The sequence below is a fragment of the Cervus canadensis genome, chromosome 2 (assembly GCF_019320065.1).
Source record: "Cervus canadensis isolate Bull #8, Minnesota chromosome 2, ASM1932006v1, whole genome shotgun sequence".
NCBI lineage: Eukaryota > Metazoa > Chordata > Mammalia > Artiodactyla > Cervidae > Cervus > Cervus canadensis.
In genome coordinates, this window is record NC_057387.1 from 81,474,965 (window position 1) to 81,495,911 (window position 20,947).

The 20,947-nt window shown below is 40.4% G+C and overlaps 1 protein-coding gene across 1 annotated transcript in view; it reads left to right on the forward strand.

Moving 5' to 3' along the window:
• The window catches only part of C8A (complement C8 alpha chain), an 85,230-nt gene that overhangs the window by 40,541 nt on the left and 23,742 nt on the right, over positions 1–20,947 (forward strand). The window contains exons 5-7 of the mRNA XM_043461145.1: positions 5,006–5,195; positions 7,605–7,805; positions 9,844–10,084. Coding sequence (XP_043317080.1) covers positions 5,006–5,195; positions 7,605–7,805; positions 9,844–10,084 — 632 coding nt within the window. The remainder of the gene's footprint in view (positions 1–5,005; positions 5,196–7,604; positions 7,806–9,843; positions 10,085–20,947) is intronic.

Here is a 20,947-nt window from a genome sequence, read left to right on the forward strand (position 1 = left end):
ACAGGTGATTTGCTCAGTCCTGCTTACATGACATAGCTCCTGTTTTCCCCTCTCTGTCTCTATCCATATATCCTTATTTCACCCTTTCCCACTCTGCTGCTCATTCCTCTTGCCACAATTCTGTTTCCAAGGCCCTTTTATGAAGCTCTCTCTTCTACGAAGTCTTCCAATATTCCCCCAAATAGCTCTCCTCTGACTAAGTGCACTTTTCAGCAGCCCTATCCATACCCTGCTTTGCACTGCAGTTGCTGATACAACCAAGGCTGACAGTGACACACAGCCAAGTAAATGGACTTTAAGGTGAGACACAGTGGAGCTTGCACCTCCACTCTGTGACTGCTGACTTACACCTCTCAGGACACATTTTTTTTTTTTAATCTGTTGAGATCCAATCAGCCTTGATTCTAACTTTACTTCATTGTATACCTTAGGTTTAGGTTCAAACCCACACACACAACACTCACTTTTCTTCTGAGATTTCATAGTTAGTTCCATCTTTCTGGAATATCCTTCCCTATATTCCTATCTGGTTACCTTTTTACCTAGTGTTATGCACTGAATTGCATCCCCCTAAAATTCATGTGTGGAAGCCCTAACACATATGTGATTGTATTTAGAGATAGGGCCTTTACAGAGGTAATTAAGGTCAAATGAGGTCATAAGGGTGGGGCCCTAATCCAATAGGACTGGTATACTTATACGAGGAGGAAGAGACACCAGAGAGCTCTCTCTCACTACATGCACAGAGAAGGTGCCATGTGAGGACATGGCAAGAAAGTGGCTATCTGCAACCCAGGAAGAGAGGCCTTATCAGAAGCCAACCCTGATGGTACCTTTCTCCTAGACTTCCCGCTTCCAGAACTGAGAGAACATAAATTTGTCAAAATTCTTGGAGTCACCCAGACTTGGGTATTGTATTGGGTGTATTTTGCTATGACAGCCCAGTTAAGACACCCAGACCTCACTCCAGCTGGTCTTTTTGACACCCCCTCTCCTCCTCTCAATGCTATTTAGGCTGGCTTAGTCCCCTCCCACTGCTCCTAGCATCCCTGTGTGTCCTCCTCTCCCAGCACATAGCCAACAGGACAGAGACATCTGTGTCCCAGGCTGAGGGATCCCTCATCATCTCTGCTTCTCCAGCACCCAGTACACAGCTGAGCTTGTTGTGACACATGGCATTGCTAGTCTTTGCTTTGGGCCTTGTCCCCTAACTTGAACATAAACTCTTTGAGGGCAGAGGCTGCTCTGATTCATGTTTTTCATCTCCTCAGCCTCTATATCAGAGCTTTTCCTAGAACAGTTTGTCACTGAGTATTGATTGCAGTGAAACAGATCAATAGGAGCAACTGGATCTTTACAGATGAGGAAACAGAGAGGTAGTAATCATCTCACAGCAGCTGGGCCATGTGGCAGCCCAGTCCCAGTCACGTGTGGGTTCCGTGACATGCAGTGCTCATTCACTGTGCTTTAATTACCTTCAGATCACAGCCCACCTACCAGTTAGGGCAGAATCCTGTAAGTGCATGTGGACACACACACATGAAAAGATGATCAAGTATTTGTTTCTTCCAGACCAATAATATTCGTTTTCTGGGACTGCCATAACAAAGTGCCAAAAACTAGGTGGCTTAAGCAATAGAGAATTTATTTTCTCAGGAGGCTAGAAACCTGAGATGAAGGTAGGATTGCTTTTTCTGAGGCCTCTCTCCTTGGCTTCTGAATGGGTGTCTTCTCCCTGTGTCCTCACAGGGTCTTCCCTCTGTCCATCCTGTGTCCTAACTTCCTCTTCTTGTAAGGACACCAGTCATATTGGATTAGGGCCTTCCCTAATAAGCTCATTCTACCTCAATTGCCATTTTAAGGATCCTATCACCAAAATACTGTAAAATGCTGAGGTTTTGGGAGTCAGGACTTCAACATATGAATATTGGGAGGGCATATTTCAGGCTCTACCACCAAAATCTTGATTTTGAAAGTGACTATGGGATGAAAAGAGTATGAGCATGAAATGCTGAGGTGTTGACTTGGGAAATGATTGCCTTCTTATTGACAAAAAGATCTCAGACCACGACCCTGATCTCGTGTGATTCAATCAGAAGAATTTCAAATATATTAATACTTGTTGGGTTGAGTACTTTGCTCACCCTGAACACTGAAACCAGCAGAAAGGGGCCACCTCCACTCCCAACAGCTGACATTACAGTGGTTTTTCCATTCACTTATAAGCTCTCAGAGGCCTTTCCTGATATTTTATTTTTTTCTTATTTAGGCACTTCCCAGTTTTTAATTTTTATTTATTGTTACAAAAGTAATAACTATTTGAGGTTAAAAACTGAGCTTTTTCCTTCACCATCCTTAACCTTGTCCCACCCACTTACCCTTTCTCTCTTCCTTCCCTGGAGCTGACCCCTGTTAAAAGTTGGGACTTCCCAGTCATGTAAAAATGCACTGCCAACGTACACTGTATGGAAATAATTCAATTAAATGTATTGTGCATTATAGACATAAGTATATTTTATATAAATATGATTAGACTATACATACTGCCCACAACTTGTTTTCACTCAATATTTTGAAGATTTCCCACCATATCATCTACTGTCTTTTTCTAAGCAACAATGCAGTGTTCCATAACAAGGGTCAGCAAACCATGGCCTAGGTGCAAAATTCAGCCTGCAGTCTGTTTTTAAATAAAGTTTCATTGAAACACAGCTTTTGCCCTACAGAGGAAGAGTTGAGTAGTTGCAGCAGAAATCTATACAACCTGCAAAGCCTAAATTATTTACTATATGGACCTTTGTAAAAAATTTAAAAAAAAAAGAAAAACAAAACAATTTCCCAATTTTTCTATAGTGTAAGTGTATAATAATTAAATTACCTCCTATGGAACTGAAAGATAATTAGATTATTTCCCCCTTTTTCCTTTCATAAACAGTGCTACAATGAACATTCTCATATATATAATTTTGTACACGTGTGACTATTTCTCCAGAACAAATTCCTAAAAAGTGGAATTTCTCTCTTTTTATTTTCACTAGGGCTTCTGAAATCAGATTTTCTAACTCTACATAGGTTTTACTTATGGTTAGAGATGGCAGTACAATTTTAGAGCTTATGGTTCTTTTGAGTTTTTCTTTGGTCCATTAGAGAGCCTGTATTTATCAGCTATGGGTAGCAACATGTTCCATAGGTGGAAAGATAGAAATTGCAGGGTAAAGAGTAAGAACCTAGATTGTAATGTCCAAAAAATCTAGGGAAAAATTCCCAGTACTGACTATAGGCAAGTTACTTAATTTTTCTGAGCTTCAATTTTCACATTTGCAAAATTGTCATGTGGTTGAAAGCTAATGTATGCTAAATATCTGGTAAAATGTATTCAATTCATAACAGCTATTATTACATCACTTCCACTAATAGGAAGAAAGAGATGGAGAAAGGAAGAGAAGAAGGAAGTTCACTTATATTGAACTTCTACTATATGCCAAGAGCTCTATAATTATCCATTTATTCTTTAGAAGCAGGTTTTATTCATAATTCTTCCCCTGCTAATTTGCCTTTGTGCCTTTCACAAAGGAAATAAACACGACATATGCTATGCCAGAGGCAATCACCGAATGCCGTGGGAACACAGAGGAGGGACAATTGTCTGTCCAAGATAATCAAAGAAGGTGATACAGAGGAGGCAATGTTCGAGTTGGGTCTTAAAGGCTGAACAGAAGTTTGAGATGCAAAGAAAAGCAATCATTTTATTGTCTACAACATAAGAGGCTTAGATTGAAAGGTCTTCGAACTCTTAGTCAACTTTCATGCTTTTGTTCAGTTAACTTTCTCTTTTTAAGAAATTAAAGCTGTCTTTCACCTGTTTCACATTATTTTTACCTAAATATGGTTAAACCATCCATGACGTAAAACAGGGGACTTAGGCAGATAGACGTGAGGTATTGGGCCAGGGGAAAAGAAGTATTTCTATCAAGTGTACTTCTGTTTTACCCTAATGCTCTCATGTAGACGTCACCAAATGAGATTTTTACTATTTTGCTCTTCAAATGAGGAAAATGATCTTCAGGAAGTTTGTAGAAACTTTCTACAAAGTCACACAGCTAGTAAATGACAGAGCTGGAAATTAAGCAGGTGTCTCCCTGACTTCTGGAGAAGGAAATGGCAACCCACTCCAGCATTCTTGCCTGGAGAATCCCATGGACAGAGGAGCCTGGTAGGCAATACTGTCCATGGGGTCACAAAGAGTCAGACATGACTTAGTGACTCAACTCCCTAAATTCACACTGTGTTTCTCCATGCTGCCTAGAAGGCTACAGCCTTTCTGAGGATCAGATCATCAGCTTACCACTATGAACTATATCATATTTACCACTATGAACTATATCAATATTTCAAAGTTAGTTTTTAGCAGCAGAACTTCTTCTGAAATAATACTAACAAAAACCAACAACAGCAACATTTTCTTAATATTTCACATGAGTACTATGATGATTCCTTTACTTGTTTTAACTCATGCTTAACTCTGCGAGGGCAGTAGTATTAGCGGTTTTTGTTTTTTTTAACAAATGACTAAACTGAAACACAGAGAGATTAAATGATCTGCCCAAGGTCAATCACACAGCTTGATGTGGCAGAGACAGGAAACAGATCTGGACTGTCTAGTTCCTGGGCTCAGAATTTTGATAATCATGCATATTCTTCTTCAGTTTACTCAACAAATATTTAGGAGTGCCTCCTATGTGGGAGCCCTGTCGAAGATGCTGAATGATGTTGTCTGGCTGGTCTGGTTTAAGGGAAGGTGGGAGGCTCGCACCCAGCCCACTCAGTTTCCCACTGTTTCCCAAAATGGCCCTTAAGGTGCTTCAAGGAAACCTAGGGCCTCACATAACCCAGTTTGAGAAACACTGCTCAGCCTACCAGCCACATCAACGTGCAGAGCATATTTTGTGTTATTCTTTGCTTTTCCAGTGCTCTCTCCTAGAAGCTGCTTTCTTTTTCAATTTAGGTATAATATCCTGACCCGGGAAGAAACTCAGAATGTGTATGATGCCAGGTACTACGGGGGCCAGTGTGAGACTGTATACAATGGGGAATGGAGGGAGCTTCGGTATGACCCCACCTGTGAGCGTCTCTACTATGGAGATGATGAGAAGTACTTCCGGAAACCCTATAATTTCCTGAAATATCACTTTGAAGTAAGTCTGAATGGGGTGCTCACAGGCCACTGTGGCAGGAAGGCATGGAGGGGAAGTCTACTGGTGAAGATAGGATGACTCGCTTTGGAAGATTTTACTTCCTATAGGGCTTGCTGGTGGCTGAAACTCCCAATGCGCCTGCTCCCACACATGCTCAGGGCTGAAGAGTCAAGGTCAGGGCCAGGGAGCCTCTGTAAATGGGACTGTACTGAAAATGGGACCACCTCCACTAGATCTCGGCTCTGGTCCTAAAGCAGTGAAATAGACTGGGGCCCTCTATTTTGGGCTGCTAGTCAGAAGCCCTATTTCCAGGTTTTGACACTATTAGAACAGATGTATATCAGACATTCAGCAACTCACTGTCCCTCCCCAGGCTCAGGTTCCTAAGATGTCAATTGGGGGCAAGACAGGAGGTGGCTGGGGTTCCTGAGACCTGCACCCCTGCTTCCCCAAGGGCAGGTCCTCACAGATGACCTTCATCTCTTGGCTTTCTGTACATCATTTTGTTGGAAGAAAGGGTTCTGCTATTGAAAAGTGCTTGCAAACTGCTAAGGTTCCCTAAGATTCTCCACATCTTTAAAATTCTGCAGTCTTCTGGTCACCATGGATCTCACAGTCAGCTCCAGGGCCTCTCCTGACCATTCATTTCTCTACCCCTCAACCCTGTGGGTGAGCCATCTACACAGCACATCTCACTGGAGGCTTACCAAGTTTCAGCTCTTATGCTTTCACACAAATTCTCCCACTGAATCTTCATTACAAGACAATGGAACAGATATTACCATTGGCCCATTTTAGATATTAAAAATCCCAGAGACTGAGAGAGATAAATGTCAGGCCCAACAGGTAGCAGAGACAAGATTTAAATCCAGATCTATCTGAACTAAGCCTGGTTATACAGCATTTAGAAGGGAGGCTAGATGATGCAAATTCTCTCTGTATCATATACATTCTATCTACAGAGAGAGATGATAGGATGCCAGGACCCTGAACAACTATCTAGTCACATCCCTCATCCCCCCAAGTTTCTCAAAAGAAAAATATTGACAGGATAAGGCTAGGCTTATGGATTCTGTTTTAAGAAGTCAATTCTCACTGTCCACAATAGCTAAGATGTGGAAGCAAATGTCCATCCACAGAGGAATGGGTGAAGAAGATGTGGTACATATATACAATAGAATATTACTCGGCCGTAAAAAAGGATGACAATGCCATTTGCAATAACATGGTTGGACCTAGACATTATCACCCTAAATAAGCCAGGCAAAGATAAACATTATACGATCGATCACTTGTATGTGGAATCTAAAGTATTAATACAAATCAACTTAAGCACAAAGTAATAATAGACACATACATATAAAAAAAACTTAGGGCTACCAAAGGGGAAAGGGGAAGGGGAGAGATAAATCAGGAATATGGGAGTAACGGATGCAAACTACTACATATAAAATAAACAATGTGGATTTACAGCATAGCACAGAGAACTATATTCAATGTCCTGTAATAAACTATAACGGAAATGAATCTGAAGCTACATACCTGAAACTAACACAATGCTGTAAATCAACTGTAGTTAAGTTTAAAAAAAAAAGAAACTGGCTCTCTCCAGCCCACTTCCACCTCTGCCATCAGGTCTAAGTAAGCCAAGCTGGAAGACACAGGCAATGCCGTTTTCCTAACCGGAGGACGGTCTAGGGCCTATGTGTCAGACAAAATAGACTAGGCTATGCTGTGGCAACAAAAGATTCTTCAGTCTCAGTGCTTTAAAACAGTAATGCCCTTCAAGGAAACTCATCATCACGAACACTCAGGACCCAAATTAATGGAGCCTCCATCTCAACACATGCTCTTACGATTACGGAGTGAACCACCCATGGGCTCCTAACCCTCACTTCCTTAGCTCAAACAAAGCACATGACCACACCTCAGGTCAAGCTGGCTGAGAAATGCAGTCCTGGAATGAAATAACCAAACACTTTTGGGTGGTCCCTAAACATACCTCTGCTTAGAACTGTCACCACCTGCCTGCCTTTGCCCTTTGTCCATGCTTAGATATGGCTTTCTGTATTTCCCCACTACAGAGTCAAGCAGGAAGGAAGGGTATCTATTTTCCTATCTTCTACAAAGGAAGGACAAGCCCTCTGGAAAGAAATAAATGCACAGAACATTACAACATTTTATCAGAATCATGTGTGTACATTTAAATAAATATTTTAGTAGTATCACTAATTACTAAGCACTGCTGAATTTTCTGCATTTTAGTATCAATTTGGAATAGTCTTTTAAAGGAGTATTTATAATAATCTGAAACACTGGTTATTTTACAGAGAAAATATTTAAATATTACCTATGAATTGGATTATAACTTTATGTGTACAAAGCTAACATTTATGTGTTTCCTTTCAGGCCCTGGCAGATACTAAAATCTCTTCAGAGATATATAATGATGCAAATGATCTTCTTACTAAAGTAAAAAATGACAATTTTGCATCATTTGGACTGACCATTGGTGTGGGCCTTACAGGCAGCCCAGTCATGGTGACTGCAGGTGTATCCGCGTCACGAAATGCTTCCTTCTTAGAAGAGTTAAGCAAGTATAATGAGAAGGTATTAAAACATAATGCCCATGTTGCACAGTATTACATAATCTATGCCGAACACATACTACCTTAACAGCATTAAAAAGTACAGTAGTAATTGAACCTTCATTTGCTTGTGTAATTGGAAATGTCTGATCAGTGGTGATCATGTTCGTTTTCTTATTACACTTTCACATACAGAATCATCACAAAGGGAATAACATTGCATGATAAGACTAGTACTCTTATCACCTCCCCATCCTTTTTCATGGTTACCTGGAGCATACAGGGAAATACTTAGAATGGTAATGTCTTAAAGAGAAACAGCCAAGCCCTCTAAACTAGACTTGGAAGAATTCTACAGCAATCCTGGCTTTTCCAAACAGATTGGATGGCTGGCCTGCTCAATGAATCTTTCTTCATCAACATTTCTTCATCAACCATTTACTACTAATTGGCTATTATCCTGTCTATTATCAGGCAATGCTTCCTTGAGGAAGTCAGGGAGTCTGCCTTAACTGATATCTAAAGACTAGTACCAGTTGTCTGGATGAAGTGAGGCAGAAGCTAACAGAAGGCTGTTCTCAGCCTGGGGAATGAGCATGTGCAAAGGCCTGGAGATAAGAGACTGCCTCACACAGATGTGGACTGAAAGGACTTCCACTGTCTGAAGTCCAGGTGTGAAGGGAAAACAGGGAGTGATAAGGATGGAGAGGTAATCAGGAGCCAGAACAATATTGATTGATCAGAAATTTACCTGAAAGCCTCAAAACATTGATACCAGAACTTGGGATTTATAGAGGGCTCAAAACATTATTTTACATGATGCTGCTGCTGCTAAGTCGCTTCAGTCGTGTCCGACTCTGTGCGACCCCACAGACAGCAGCCCACCAGGCTCCACTGTCCCTGGGATTCTCCAGGGAAGAACGCTGGAGTGGCTTGCCATTTCCTTCTCTAATGCATGAAAGTGAAAAGTGAAAGTGAAGTCGCTCAGTCGTGTCCGGCTCTTCGCGACCCCATGGACTGCAGCCTACCAGGCTCCTCCGTCCATGGGATTTTCCAGGCAAGAGTACTGGAGTGGGGTGCCATTGCCTTCTCCGATTTTACATAATGAAAATACAATTATAAAAATTAACTTTGTTAATGTATATAAATTACATTTTGGAGCTTTGTCACAATAAGCTATTGATCTGAAGGGAAGTATTGTTCTGAGATATGACTCTCACAGAGTCATGTGGACTTTTCAAAAACCAGGTAGTTTCCTACAACTTTCACTATCACTTTGGAACAAGGTTTACATTCTCTGCAAGGAAAGCTCATGCATAACCCACTTCCTCTTAAACCAATCCAACCTCATCCTGGTCCTCTTTTTTTTTTATTATGATATCAGGATCCTGCATTTCTTGATTACTGAATGGTATAAGATTACCACTAAAATATAAGCTTTATGAGGGCAGGGACTATCTCATTCAAGATCATGTTCCCTGCACTTAGCATAAAGCATGTGATGACAGGCACTGATAGGTATTTGTTCAACAAATTAAATGATATTAGCATTTCACAATGTCATCGAAATATTCCTAAGCATAATTTTTAATGGATGCCTAATACTTATGTTGGAAGTTGCATAATGCAATGCTTTAATTAGAGAAAGATGTGGAGGTAAGAGTTGGCTGAGGGCAGGATAGAGGCAAGGAACACAATGAAACACACCATAATAATGAACTCAGTGAGGGATGATAAGAACTTGATCTGGATGGCATAGTGGGAACAGAGATGAAGGTACAGGAGAAGCCAGGTACACACTGGTGTCTAATATATGCTTGCAAAATGTAATAATACTCCATTATATATATTTATATACATACATATGTAAATATATCTATACATTTACATATAATTCCCATAGTTATATGTAGGTGTATATATATATATATATATTACATATATATAACATATGTATACCACAGGTACTAAATGCTGACATTTTACGTGATCTCAAGTGGTAAAATATATACTGTTTTTGTTCTTTTCCCTCATTTAATGGTGGTCGTTGTTGTTGGCAGAAATACACCTTTATGAGAATTTTCACAAAGGTGCGGACTGCTCATTTTAAGATGAAGAGGGAAAACATCATGCTGGATGAAAGTATGCTGCAGTCACTAATGGAGCTTCCAGAGCGATACCATTATGGCATGTATGCCAAGTTCATCAATGACTATGGCACCCATTACATAACGTCTGGATCGATGGGTGGTGTTTATGAGTATATCCTGGTGCTTAACAGAGAAAAAATGGCAACAGCTGGTAAGTAGAATGGGTGTGTGATGCACATAGTGTTCAATGTGTACACCAGACATGGTGAGCAGTTTTCTAGTCACTGACTCTCAGCCATGCATGACCTCATTTAGTCTCCATGACAACCCTCTAAGGTCGCATTAGTATTATTATTTATAGGAACTTGAGGTTCAACAGGGTGAAGTGGCTTGCTCGGAAGCACCACAAATAGAATTTGAATGCAGACTTGTCTGGCTGTCCAAAATCGTGCATTTTCTATGGCACCATAGTTATTTCTTTATTAAAGGGTCTCTGGGGTCTTCCTATTTAAAATGTTAAAACATTTTAAATGTAGATTCTTGGTGGGTAGAATGGCCATCCAAGCAGTCAGTGATGGCAGAAACCTAGAGTCATCCCAGACCCTCCTTCCCCTCCACCCCTATAGATCTCTAAGACCCTTCAGTTCTCTCTCCTGAGCAGCTCTCCTCCACCCTTTCTTATACATCCCCTCCTGCAATGGGAGGCTGGGTTTACATCTTTCACTTATTACTGCAGCAACTCCTAAATGGTCTGCAAAGGAAGACTCACCTCTTCCAATCCATTCTCAACACTGCTACCAGAAGGATCTTTCTGCCTCACAGATCTTAGGATGTCACCTCCTTGCCTAAGATCCTGCGTTTCTAACACTAAAGCTCTAAAATCTTTAGCAAGACATCAACAGTCTCCATGGTCTCACTCCAAACTGCTAGAATAGTGGTTCTGAAACGTGTGGGCTCCCACCAACAGCATAAGCTTCGCCTGGGAATGTGTTAAAACGCAAATTCTCAGGTTCTCATCCCAAACCTGCTAAATGGGAAACTCTGGGAGTGGGTCCAGCAGTGTGTGTTTCGACAATCACCCTCCAGGTTATCTTGATACTTAGTATAGTTTGAGAACCAGTGAATGAGTAGAAGGGTGAAAGGTGTATTCATTTTTCAAGCCCAAGTTCAACCTCCAAGTTTCAAGAAGTTTCTCTGACTGCACCAGTTCAGGCTGGTCACTTTCTTCCTTCAATACATTCGTATAAATTCCACAGTTTAGTCTTTAAAGCAATTTTCCAAATGTTAATTATTTCTCTTCTCATCTAGACAGCAAGATCCTTAAAAGCAAGCATCGTGTCTGACACTTTTCCACCTCTTTAGCGCTCAACACAGGGCTTAGTACACAGTGAGCAAGCAAAAGAAGACATTGAGTTTGAAGAGGGTGTTAACTTAGATTCCCAACTAGGGCCATTCATAAACTCGTCCATCTACCTGTGTATCCACTCTTTTATAATTCAAATATCTATTCAGTATCTTCTATGTGTTTGTGCTAGGGATACAAAGGCAAGCAAATCTAAATACAGTCCCTACCTTCCTGCAGCATAATACTTAACAAACTGCAGGTTGAAACCCAATAGTAGATCCTGAAATCATTGTATAGATCACAAACATTTTGAACAACATGGAAGAGAAAATATCATAATGGATTGTAGGCAATGAGGATAAGTTATGGCTTCAAGAAACTTCTTTTGGTTAAAGACATGTATATGTACAGAGTCATGACAAATGAAATAGTTCAGGATAGATCAGTATAAAAAAAGAGTTTGAAAAACTTAATTCAAGTGGATCTTTTTATGAGTCACTCAAAACCATGAGGAAGGACAAAGAGCTAACATCTATTGAGTACTTACTAAGTTCCAAGGCTGTTGTATATATTCTTATTTAATATTCTTGACAAGATTTGGAGGTTGGTGTTACTCTAGTTTTAGCCCCAGAAATGCTGAGGCTCCTTAGGGAAGTTAATTACTTCCCTATACTTGGCCCAGGGCTGCAGGAAACTGGCGTCAGACCCCTGGACCTGTCTCTTTTCACCATGTGTTTCTGGTACAGCCTTTCATTTGGGCTCTGTCTTTGGTACTGGATTACTAATTAATTGCCTGGGGTATCTCAAGCCCCCTCTGCTTTAAAATCTGTGAGGCAGAAATGGGATTCCAATGTGGTTAATATTCAAAAGGAGCCCACCAACGAATTGTCCCAGGGATAATTACCTCAGCTCTGTTTATAGAAAACCATATGTCGATAATAGCACAATTTGCTATTTGTGAAGAGCTGATTTTCTATAAATCCGGAAAGTTAGTGTTGCTTTTCTATAAATATGGAAATGTGCTAATCATCACCTCATCTGCTGGAGCCTGCTAATAAATCAGAATGTCATTTACATATTAACCTACAAAGAATAAAAACATCTACCTTCTTTCCCTTTGACAAACAGAATCACGCATACTCTCACTCCATGTTTGATGTTTGTCTAATTTTCTCTTTGTCTCTTTCTCATCCTCTCTCTCACTCCTTCCCTCACTCTCTTCTTTTTCAATGTCTTTTTTCTCTCTGGGTGTCTTTGATCTATATGACTTTAATAATACTTATATTCTATTAAGTGCTTGTTTCTAAGAAACACTGTGTGGTATACATCCCCTCCCTTAAAGAACTGAGCTTGGAATGGAGTGATTTAAATGAACACAGGCTGGTTTGCTTTGGGGGGGCTCATCCGTCCTTGGGTTTGCCTCAGATCCTCTATGGGTTCATCCCAGAGGATGCACAAGGCTGTTTTCTTCTAATGTGTCATTTAGATAAAATGCTTCTCCCCTAAAGACAGCATGAAACTGTGCATCAAAAATCAAGGGACGTCTTGGATGTTGGGGAGGTGACGTTAGACTTCAATGGGACCCCAGACTTTCCTCAAGGGCTGCTGCTGACAGCTTTTTACCTTCACAGGGATCAGTATGGCTTTGGGCTGGAATTTCTGGATTTAGATTTTTTTTTCTCCTTCATCCCTTCTTTGGAGCTCCTATTATTTGTCTTTATATAAAAATATGACCAAGAGAATAGTACATTCACCATCTGGCCTCTCTGGAGTCTGGCCCCATTACTGAGCTGATAATTTACCTAGGGCAGGTCAAGTATTTCAGTGACACTGTTCTGTTCATGTATGTTTCCTGACTCCTTTTGTGTGCATGCTGTCAGCCTCCAAAACGCTTCCCTGTCTTGCCAACCTGACAGATTTCAACTTATTCTTCGGAATCTTGTACGGGTATCCCCACCTCTGTGAAACCTGCCCTGACGTCCCTCTGCCCATTCTTTCATAGTTTTGTTCATACAGATATCCATTCATCAATGATGTTTGTATTATGTGCCAGGTAAACAAAATAGATATCATTCCTATTCTTGCAAAGCTTACAGTCTAGTGGAAGAAACTAAATAAACACCTTAAAATCCAGATGTCATTCTTGGTTCCTCCTTTACTTTCTGCCCCTCATCAGTGAGATCTGTCACCTTTTATTTCTAAAACATACATGGCATCTGACCACATCTCTATTACCATCTAACTGGTCCAAATCACTCTGATCTCTTATCTGACCACTGCTAGAGTATGATGGCTTTTGTTTTGTCTTTCTTTACTTTTCTCCTCTTTCCTTTTACTTTTTCTTTCATTTCTTTCTATTCTTGTTATTATCACTGTTGTTCTGCAAACACTCTAACATAGCAAGTTTATTTTAGCCTACAGCCTCGGTACTAGCAGTTCTCTCCGTCTGGGCTACCCTTCCCTCTGATGTTTGCATAGCTGTATTCTAACCATTCAAATCTCAACTTAAATGTGCCCCTTTCCGAAAGGCCTTTTATGACCATGTAGCAAGTCCCTCTTTGGTATAGCATCCTATTTTAATTCTCAGGCCATCACTATATATTCAGTAATTACCATGTTCACATGCTTATTTGTTTATTGTCAACCTCTTCTTCCTAGTATGCATGTTCCATGAGAGCAGGGACTTCACATGTTTTGTTTGCTATTATATATTCATTTCCTATAACAGTGTTTGGCCTTAATAGCTTCTGTTGAGTGAGCTAATGAATAGATACATGAAGTGAAGTGAAATGAAAGTCACTCAGTAGTGTCCGACTTTTTGAGACCCCATGGACTATACAGTCCATGGAATTCTCCAGGCCAGAATCCTGGAGTGGGTAGCCTTTCCCTTCTCCAGGGGATCTTCCCAACTCAGGGATCAAACCCAGGTCTTCCTCATTGCAGGTGGATTCTTTACCAGCTGAGCCAATTGCAAATTGTGATATGAGCTATGTAGAAAATGAACAGGTTGTAGAAATAGAGACTAACTGTGGAAGGAGAGGGAGAAGACAGTCAGTTTAGGATTATCTGGGAAAGTCTCTTGAGGAACTAGGATAAGGTCCAAAAAGATACTCAGAAGGAGACTCCCGAGACAAGAGGGAAGGTGCCCTGGGCAGAGTGGACAGCCTGGAGTGTTTGAGAACTGAAATAAGAATATGTGGCTGAAGCCTGCAGATAAGGCGGGGGATGGAGGGAGCTGAGGTTGGAAGTAGCTGCAGATGGTCTTGCTGGTTGCGGTAAGAAGTATAGGCCTTGTCTGCAGTGAAAAGGAAATCCCTAAAAGGTTACCCAGCAGTGCCGTGGTCTGATTTCTGTGTCAGTAGGTCATTCCACTGTCTGGAGAGCACAGATTAGAGGGGGTGAGAGCAGACTCAGGGAGCATGGTTAGAAGACTCTTGTTGGCATCCAGGTAAGGAATCAAGAATGGAGATGAAAAAATATGATCGATTTGAGACATATTTTGAAATAGAGTTTAGGTAATTTGCAGATGACCTGGGTGTGAATTGTGAAGTGTAAATACTCCTTCTATATTATATTTCAACCCCCTCCCCGCCCCACACACACATATTAGGGTGAGAAGAACATGATGAGTGTGCCTGGGAGGGCCAACTTCCTAGGAGAGGTACCTCTAGGCATTTGGAAATATGGCAGGGATTCTCGAGCCAAGAAAATAATCCAGAATATATGTGTATGTATATATAAATTCATACACTATACTAATTATAATTATCTATATGTGTCTTTTCTACTAGACAATGAACTGGACTTTCCCTTTATGGCCAATGTAGGTAGGTCTTGTACGTGCATGCTCAGTTGTGTCCGACTCTTTGTGACCCTATGGACTGTAGCTGCCAGGCTCCTCTGTTCATGGAATTTTTCAGGCAAGAATACTGGAGTGGGTTGCCATTTCCTTCTCCAAGGTATCTTCCCAGCCCAGGAATCGAACCCTTGTCTCCTATATCTCCTGCATTGCAGGTGGATTCTTTACCTCTTGAGGCATTCAGGCTTCCTTGACACATTTGGCTTAGCTTCTGTGACCTTTGTCTCTCAAATGCCACATGAAACAGATTTTCTTATAACTTAAGGACTCTAAGTAAGTCAGATAGGATACCTTCATCTGGAATGATGTGAGGGAAACTGTGCATAGAATAGAAAGTAAACTAATAGCCCTTAAAACTCTAAAGTTTCAAGATTCTATTGCTGTTGCTTAGACGCTCAGTTGTGTCCAACTCTTCTGCGGCACCATGGACAGCAGTCCACCAAGCTTCTCTGTTTATGGGATTTTTCAGGCAAGATTACTGGAGTGAGTTGCCATTTCCTCTTCCAGGGAATCTTCCTGACCCAGGGATTGAATCTATGTCTCTGAGTCTCCTGCATTACAGGTGGATTCTTCACTGTTGAGCCACCAGGGAAGTCTCTTGATTCTGTAATTTGGAATATTGACAAGGTCTGCAAAGATCTTAAAGAGAACGACTTCTATTGATGCTCTGCTTGTGAAGGAAGCCAATAGCATTTTATGGCCCTGTGAAAGCCATCAGGCAATGTGGTATCTTTTTACAAAGATATCTTTGCTTTTGGTTCTTCCATTTAAAAGCTAATACTTTGTATCTCTGAGTTTCAGTTTTCCCACAACTAATGTAAGTATAATAAACTACTTTTAAAAACCATTACAAGAATTAATGAAGATATTTCTAAAAAGCATCATGACAAAGAAAATACTGTGTGAACAGTGATTATTATTATAGATTACAGTTTTAGGTGGGGAGACTAAGTAGCAGAATCATATGATCAAGGTCTGTGGAATGAAGAAATATGCTGGCAGATGGTAGTGAGGGATCTAAACTTGGGAGTCAGACACATCTGGGTGGAGATCTTGGTTCTACCATTTAGTATTGCATGACCTCCGTCAGGGAACTTAATTTCTCTGAACTTCAGTTGCTTTCAAGACCCAAATAGGAATGATAATAAAGGCTTGTTTGAGAATAATTCCAAGATTCAATACATTTTGGATGGTAAGTGTTTAAAGAGATTTGTTTTCCCTTGAATGCAGGATGTTAGTATAGCTTAGTGTTTGAAAATATAAGTTCTGTCACGTTACTAACTGTGTGATTACTGGCAGATAACTTAATCATTTTAAGTCTTAATTTCTTCATCCCTTAAGCTGGAGGTATTAATGGCATTTAACTCATATTAATTGTGAGGAATAAGAAAAGTTATCCACAGAAAATATTTAGAGTAATGCTAATGATAATGAGTATTCATTAAGCATCAATTGCTGAAAAAGGTTCTAATTTAGATTCTTTATGTTCATATCTCATCTCTACCACTGACTGACCATGTGACCCTCAGGCAAATGCCCTCAGGCAAATGCCTCCCTCCTCCTGCCTGGTTCCTTTTCCCCTAAATGAGACAATGACAGAAGACACTTCACAGGACTGTTATGAATATGAAATGAAACAGTATGTGATCAGGGCTTCCCTCATAGCTCAGTCGGTAAAGAATCCACCTGCAATGCAGGAGACCTGGATTCGATTCCTGGGTCAGGAAGATCCCCTGGAGAAGGAAATGGCAACCCACTCCAGTATTCTTGCCTGGAGAATCCCATGGACAGAGGAGCCTGGCTGGCTATAGTCCATGGGGTTGCAAGAGATGGACACAACTTAGTGACTAAGAGAGAGAAAGAGGTGTGATCAGGTGGCCCAGGGCCTGACATATAGTAAGAGCTTAAAAATGGTACTTATGGCTGCACTATGTTGGTGTAGTAACACTATGATGGAAATGGGTGAATTTAATTCAGATGACTATTATATCTACTACTGTGGCAAGAATCCCTTAGAAGAAATGGAGTAGCCCTCATAGTCAAAATGGCTTGAAATGCAGTGGTTGGGTGCAATCTCAAAAAATGATAGAATGAACTTGGTTTGTTTTCAAGACAAACCATTCAACATCACAGTGATTCAAGTCTATGCTCCAACCACTAAAGCTGAAGAAGAAGAAGTTAAATGGTTCTATGAAGACCTATAAGACTTTATAGAACTAACAGGAAAAAAAAAAAAAGAAGAAGTCCTTTTCATCATAGGGGACTGAAATGCAAAAGTAGGAAGTCAAGAGATACCTGGAGAAACAGGCAAGTTTGGCCTTGGAGTACAAAATGAAGCAGGGCAAAGGCTAACAGAGTTTGCCAAGAGAACGTACTGATCATAGCAAACATCCTCTTCCAGCAACATAAGAGAAGACTCTATACGTGGACATCACCAGATGATCAATACCGAGATCAGACTGATTATATTCTTTGCAGCTGAAGATGTAGAAGCTCTTTACAGTCAGCAAAAACAAACCCAGGAGCTGACTGTGGCTCAGATCATGAGCTCCTTATTGCAAAATTCAGACTTAAATTGATGAAAGTAAGGAAAACCAGTAGGCCATTCAGGAATGACCTAAAACAAATCACTTATGATTACAGAGTGGAAGTGACAAATAGATTTAAGGGATTAGATCTGATAGACAAAATTGCCTGAAGAACCATGGACAGAGGTTTGTAACATTGTACAGGCAGCAGTGACCAAAACCATCCCCAAGAAAAAGAAATGCAATAATGCAAAATGGTGTCTGAGGAGGCCTTACAAATAGCTGAGTAAAGAAGAGAAGTGAAAGGCAAAGGACAAAGGGAAAGATACACCTATCTGAATGCAGAGTTCCAAAGACTAGAAAGAAGAGATAAGAAAGCCTTCTTAGGTGAACAATGCAAAGAAATAGAAGAAAACAATAGAATGGGACAGACTGGAGATCTCTTCAAGAAAACTGGAGATATCAAGGGAATATTTCATGAAAAGATGGGCTCAATAAAGGATAGAAATGGTATGAACTTAAAAGAAGCAGAAGATATTAAGAAGAGGTGGCAAGAATACACAGAAGAACTCTACAAAAAAGGTCTTAATGACCTGGAAAACCACAATGGTGTGATCACTCATCTAGAGCCAGACATCCTGGAATGTGAAATCAAGTGGGTCTTAGAAAGCAATACTACTGACAAAGCTAGTGGAGATGATGGAATTCCAGCCTGTTATTTCAAATCCTGAAAGATGATGCTGTTAAAGTGCTGCAGTCAATATGCCAGCACATTTGGAAAACTCAGCATTGCCCACAAGACTGGAAAAGGTCAGTTTTCATTCTAATCCCAAAGAATGGCAATGCCAAAGAGTGTTCAAACTACCACACAATTGTGCTCATGTCACATGCTAGCAAGATAATGCTCAAAATCCTTCAAGCTAGTACTTGAACTGAGAACTTCCAGATGTACAAGTTGGATTTAGAAAAGGCAGAAGAACCAGAGATCAAAATGCCAATATCTGTTGGGTCATAGGAAAAGCAAGGGAATTCCAGAAAAACATCTAATTCTGCTTTACTGACTATGCTAAAGCCTTTGACTGTGTGTACCACAACAAACTGTTGAAAATTTTTAAACAGATGGGAATACCAGATCACTGTACCTGACTCCTGAGAAATCTGTATGCAGGTCAAAAAGCAACAGTTAAAACCAGAAATGGAGCAGCAGACTGGTTCCAAATTGGGAAAAGAGTATGTCAAGGCTGTATATTGTCCCCTTGCTTATTTAACTTATATGCAGAGTACATCATGAGAAATGCCTGGCTGGAGGAAGCACAAACAGGAATCAAGATGATTGTGGGGAGAAATATCAATGACCTCAGATATGCAGATGACACCACCCTTATGGCAGAAAATGAAGAGGAACTACAGAGCCTCTGGATGAAGGTGAAAGAGGAGAGTGAAAAAGCTGGCTTAAAACTCAACATTCAAAAAACTTTGATCATGGCATCCAGTTCCATCACTTCATGGCAAACAGAATAGGAAACAATGAAAATAGTGACAGACTTTATTTTCTTGCACTACAAAATCACTGAAGATGGTGACTGCAGCCATGAAATTAAAAGACTCTTGCTCCTTGGCAGAAAGGCTATGACAAACCTAGACAGCATATTACAAAGCAGAGACATCACTTTGTCAACAAAGGTCTGTCTAGTCAAAGCTGTGGTTTTTCCAGTAGTCATGTATGGATGTGAGAGCTGGACAATAAAAAAGGCTGAGCACCAAAGAATCGATGCTTTTGAACTGTGGTGCTGGAGAAGACTCTTGAGAGTCCCTTGGACAGCAAGGAGATCAAACCAGTAGATCCTAAAGGAAATCAACCTTGAATATTCATTGGAAGGACTGATACTGAAACTCCAATACTTTGGCCACTTGATGCAAAGAGCCAACTCATTGGAAAAGACCCTGATGCTGGGAAAGATTGAGGGCAGGAGAAGGGGATGACAGAGGATGAGATAGTTGGATGGCATCACTGAATCAATGGACATGAGTTTGGGCAAACTCAAGGAAATAGTGAAGGTCAGGGAAGCCTGGCATGCTGCAGTCCATGGAGTCACAAAGAGTCAGGCATAACTAAGCAACTGAACAACAATGTTGGTGTTACTATTACCACATTCATTACTCCCAGCTTTCCAGTTGTTAATTCTACAATGTTAACTATCCTCACATCTTTAATGTGGGGAAAATAAGGCAACCTATCTCATAGGTCTCTGCAATTGGTCAGCTTTGAAACATTGCTCAAATGGAAGAAACATCATTATGCCCGGCCTGCAGTGGCTAACACTTCTGCCATAAGACTTGGAGTCTTAGCATTCATGCCTCCTTCCCTTACCTTGCCATTTTTTAAAATCAAGGTCATTCATTTCTGTCCCTAGAGCTTCATCCCATTTTGGAGGGACTGCTCCTCCCATTGATCAAGGTCACTTTGAATTCTTATCACTATCTTTCAAAGCCTTAACAAGCTCAATCAGTGCCTGTGTTCCACCATGCCTCCCTTTGATGGATGCCAGATAACAGTGACCCTGGAAATGACCCTTTCAGTGAAAATTCAGTACATTCAGCCCATCACTGATCATCACTCTCCAGCTAGGGTCCTTGGGCCAACTGCTCTGCTACCTAACACACTGGGTAGAAAAAGTCATAGGGACATGACAAAAATCTCACTAAAGTTGACGTCAATTACAGTTTTACATTCTTTTCCTTTATCTTCTTTCCTTCTCTTCATTTATTCAATAGCTTTTCATTCAACAAACATATATTAAGCACACAAAATACAGTTAGCACTATCTAGACACCAACATGGATCCTATTATCTCATATAGCAGGTAACAGGGTTTCTCTGTTATTATCATGTGATTATAGTCAGGGATGATTTATTATAGGGACAACCAGATTGGTTACCACCTATAGTGAATTAACAATTTATTTTTGTATTCACTGTACTTAGAAATAACTGTAATATTTGGTTCTAACAAAATATATTTAAAATATTTGATTCTAATTAATATATTAACTCCTAAGGTTGGTGAAATACAGTCATTCACATCTAGTACTGAAGATGATCTTCATAATTGCTTATAAGGAATTTATTAATATTTTTCTCCCCAATTCTATAGAGAAAGCTTAGGTATAAAGAGCCCAAGTAATTGGCTCAACATGATTCAGTTAGTATTGAATTAAGGTCTTCTGATGTAGAGTTTATATCTTGTCCAGTATTAACCTCCCATCACCCCCTCCCCATTTCTTCACACTCTGTCATTCATTCTGATACTATATTCCACAGGCTTAGACTCTAGCAGCAGT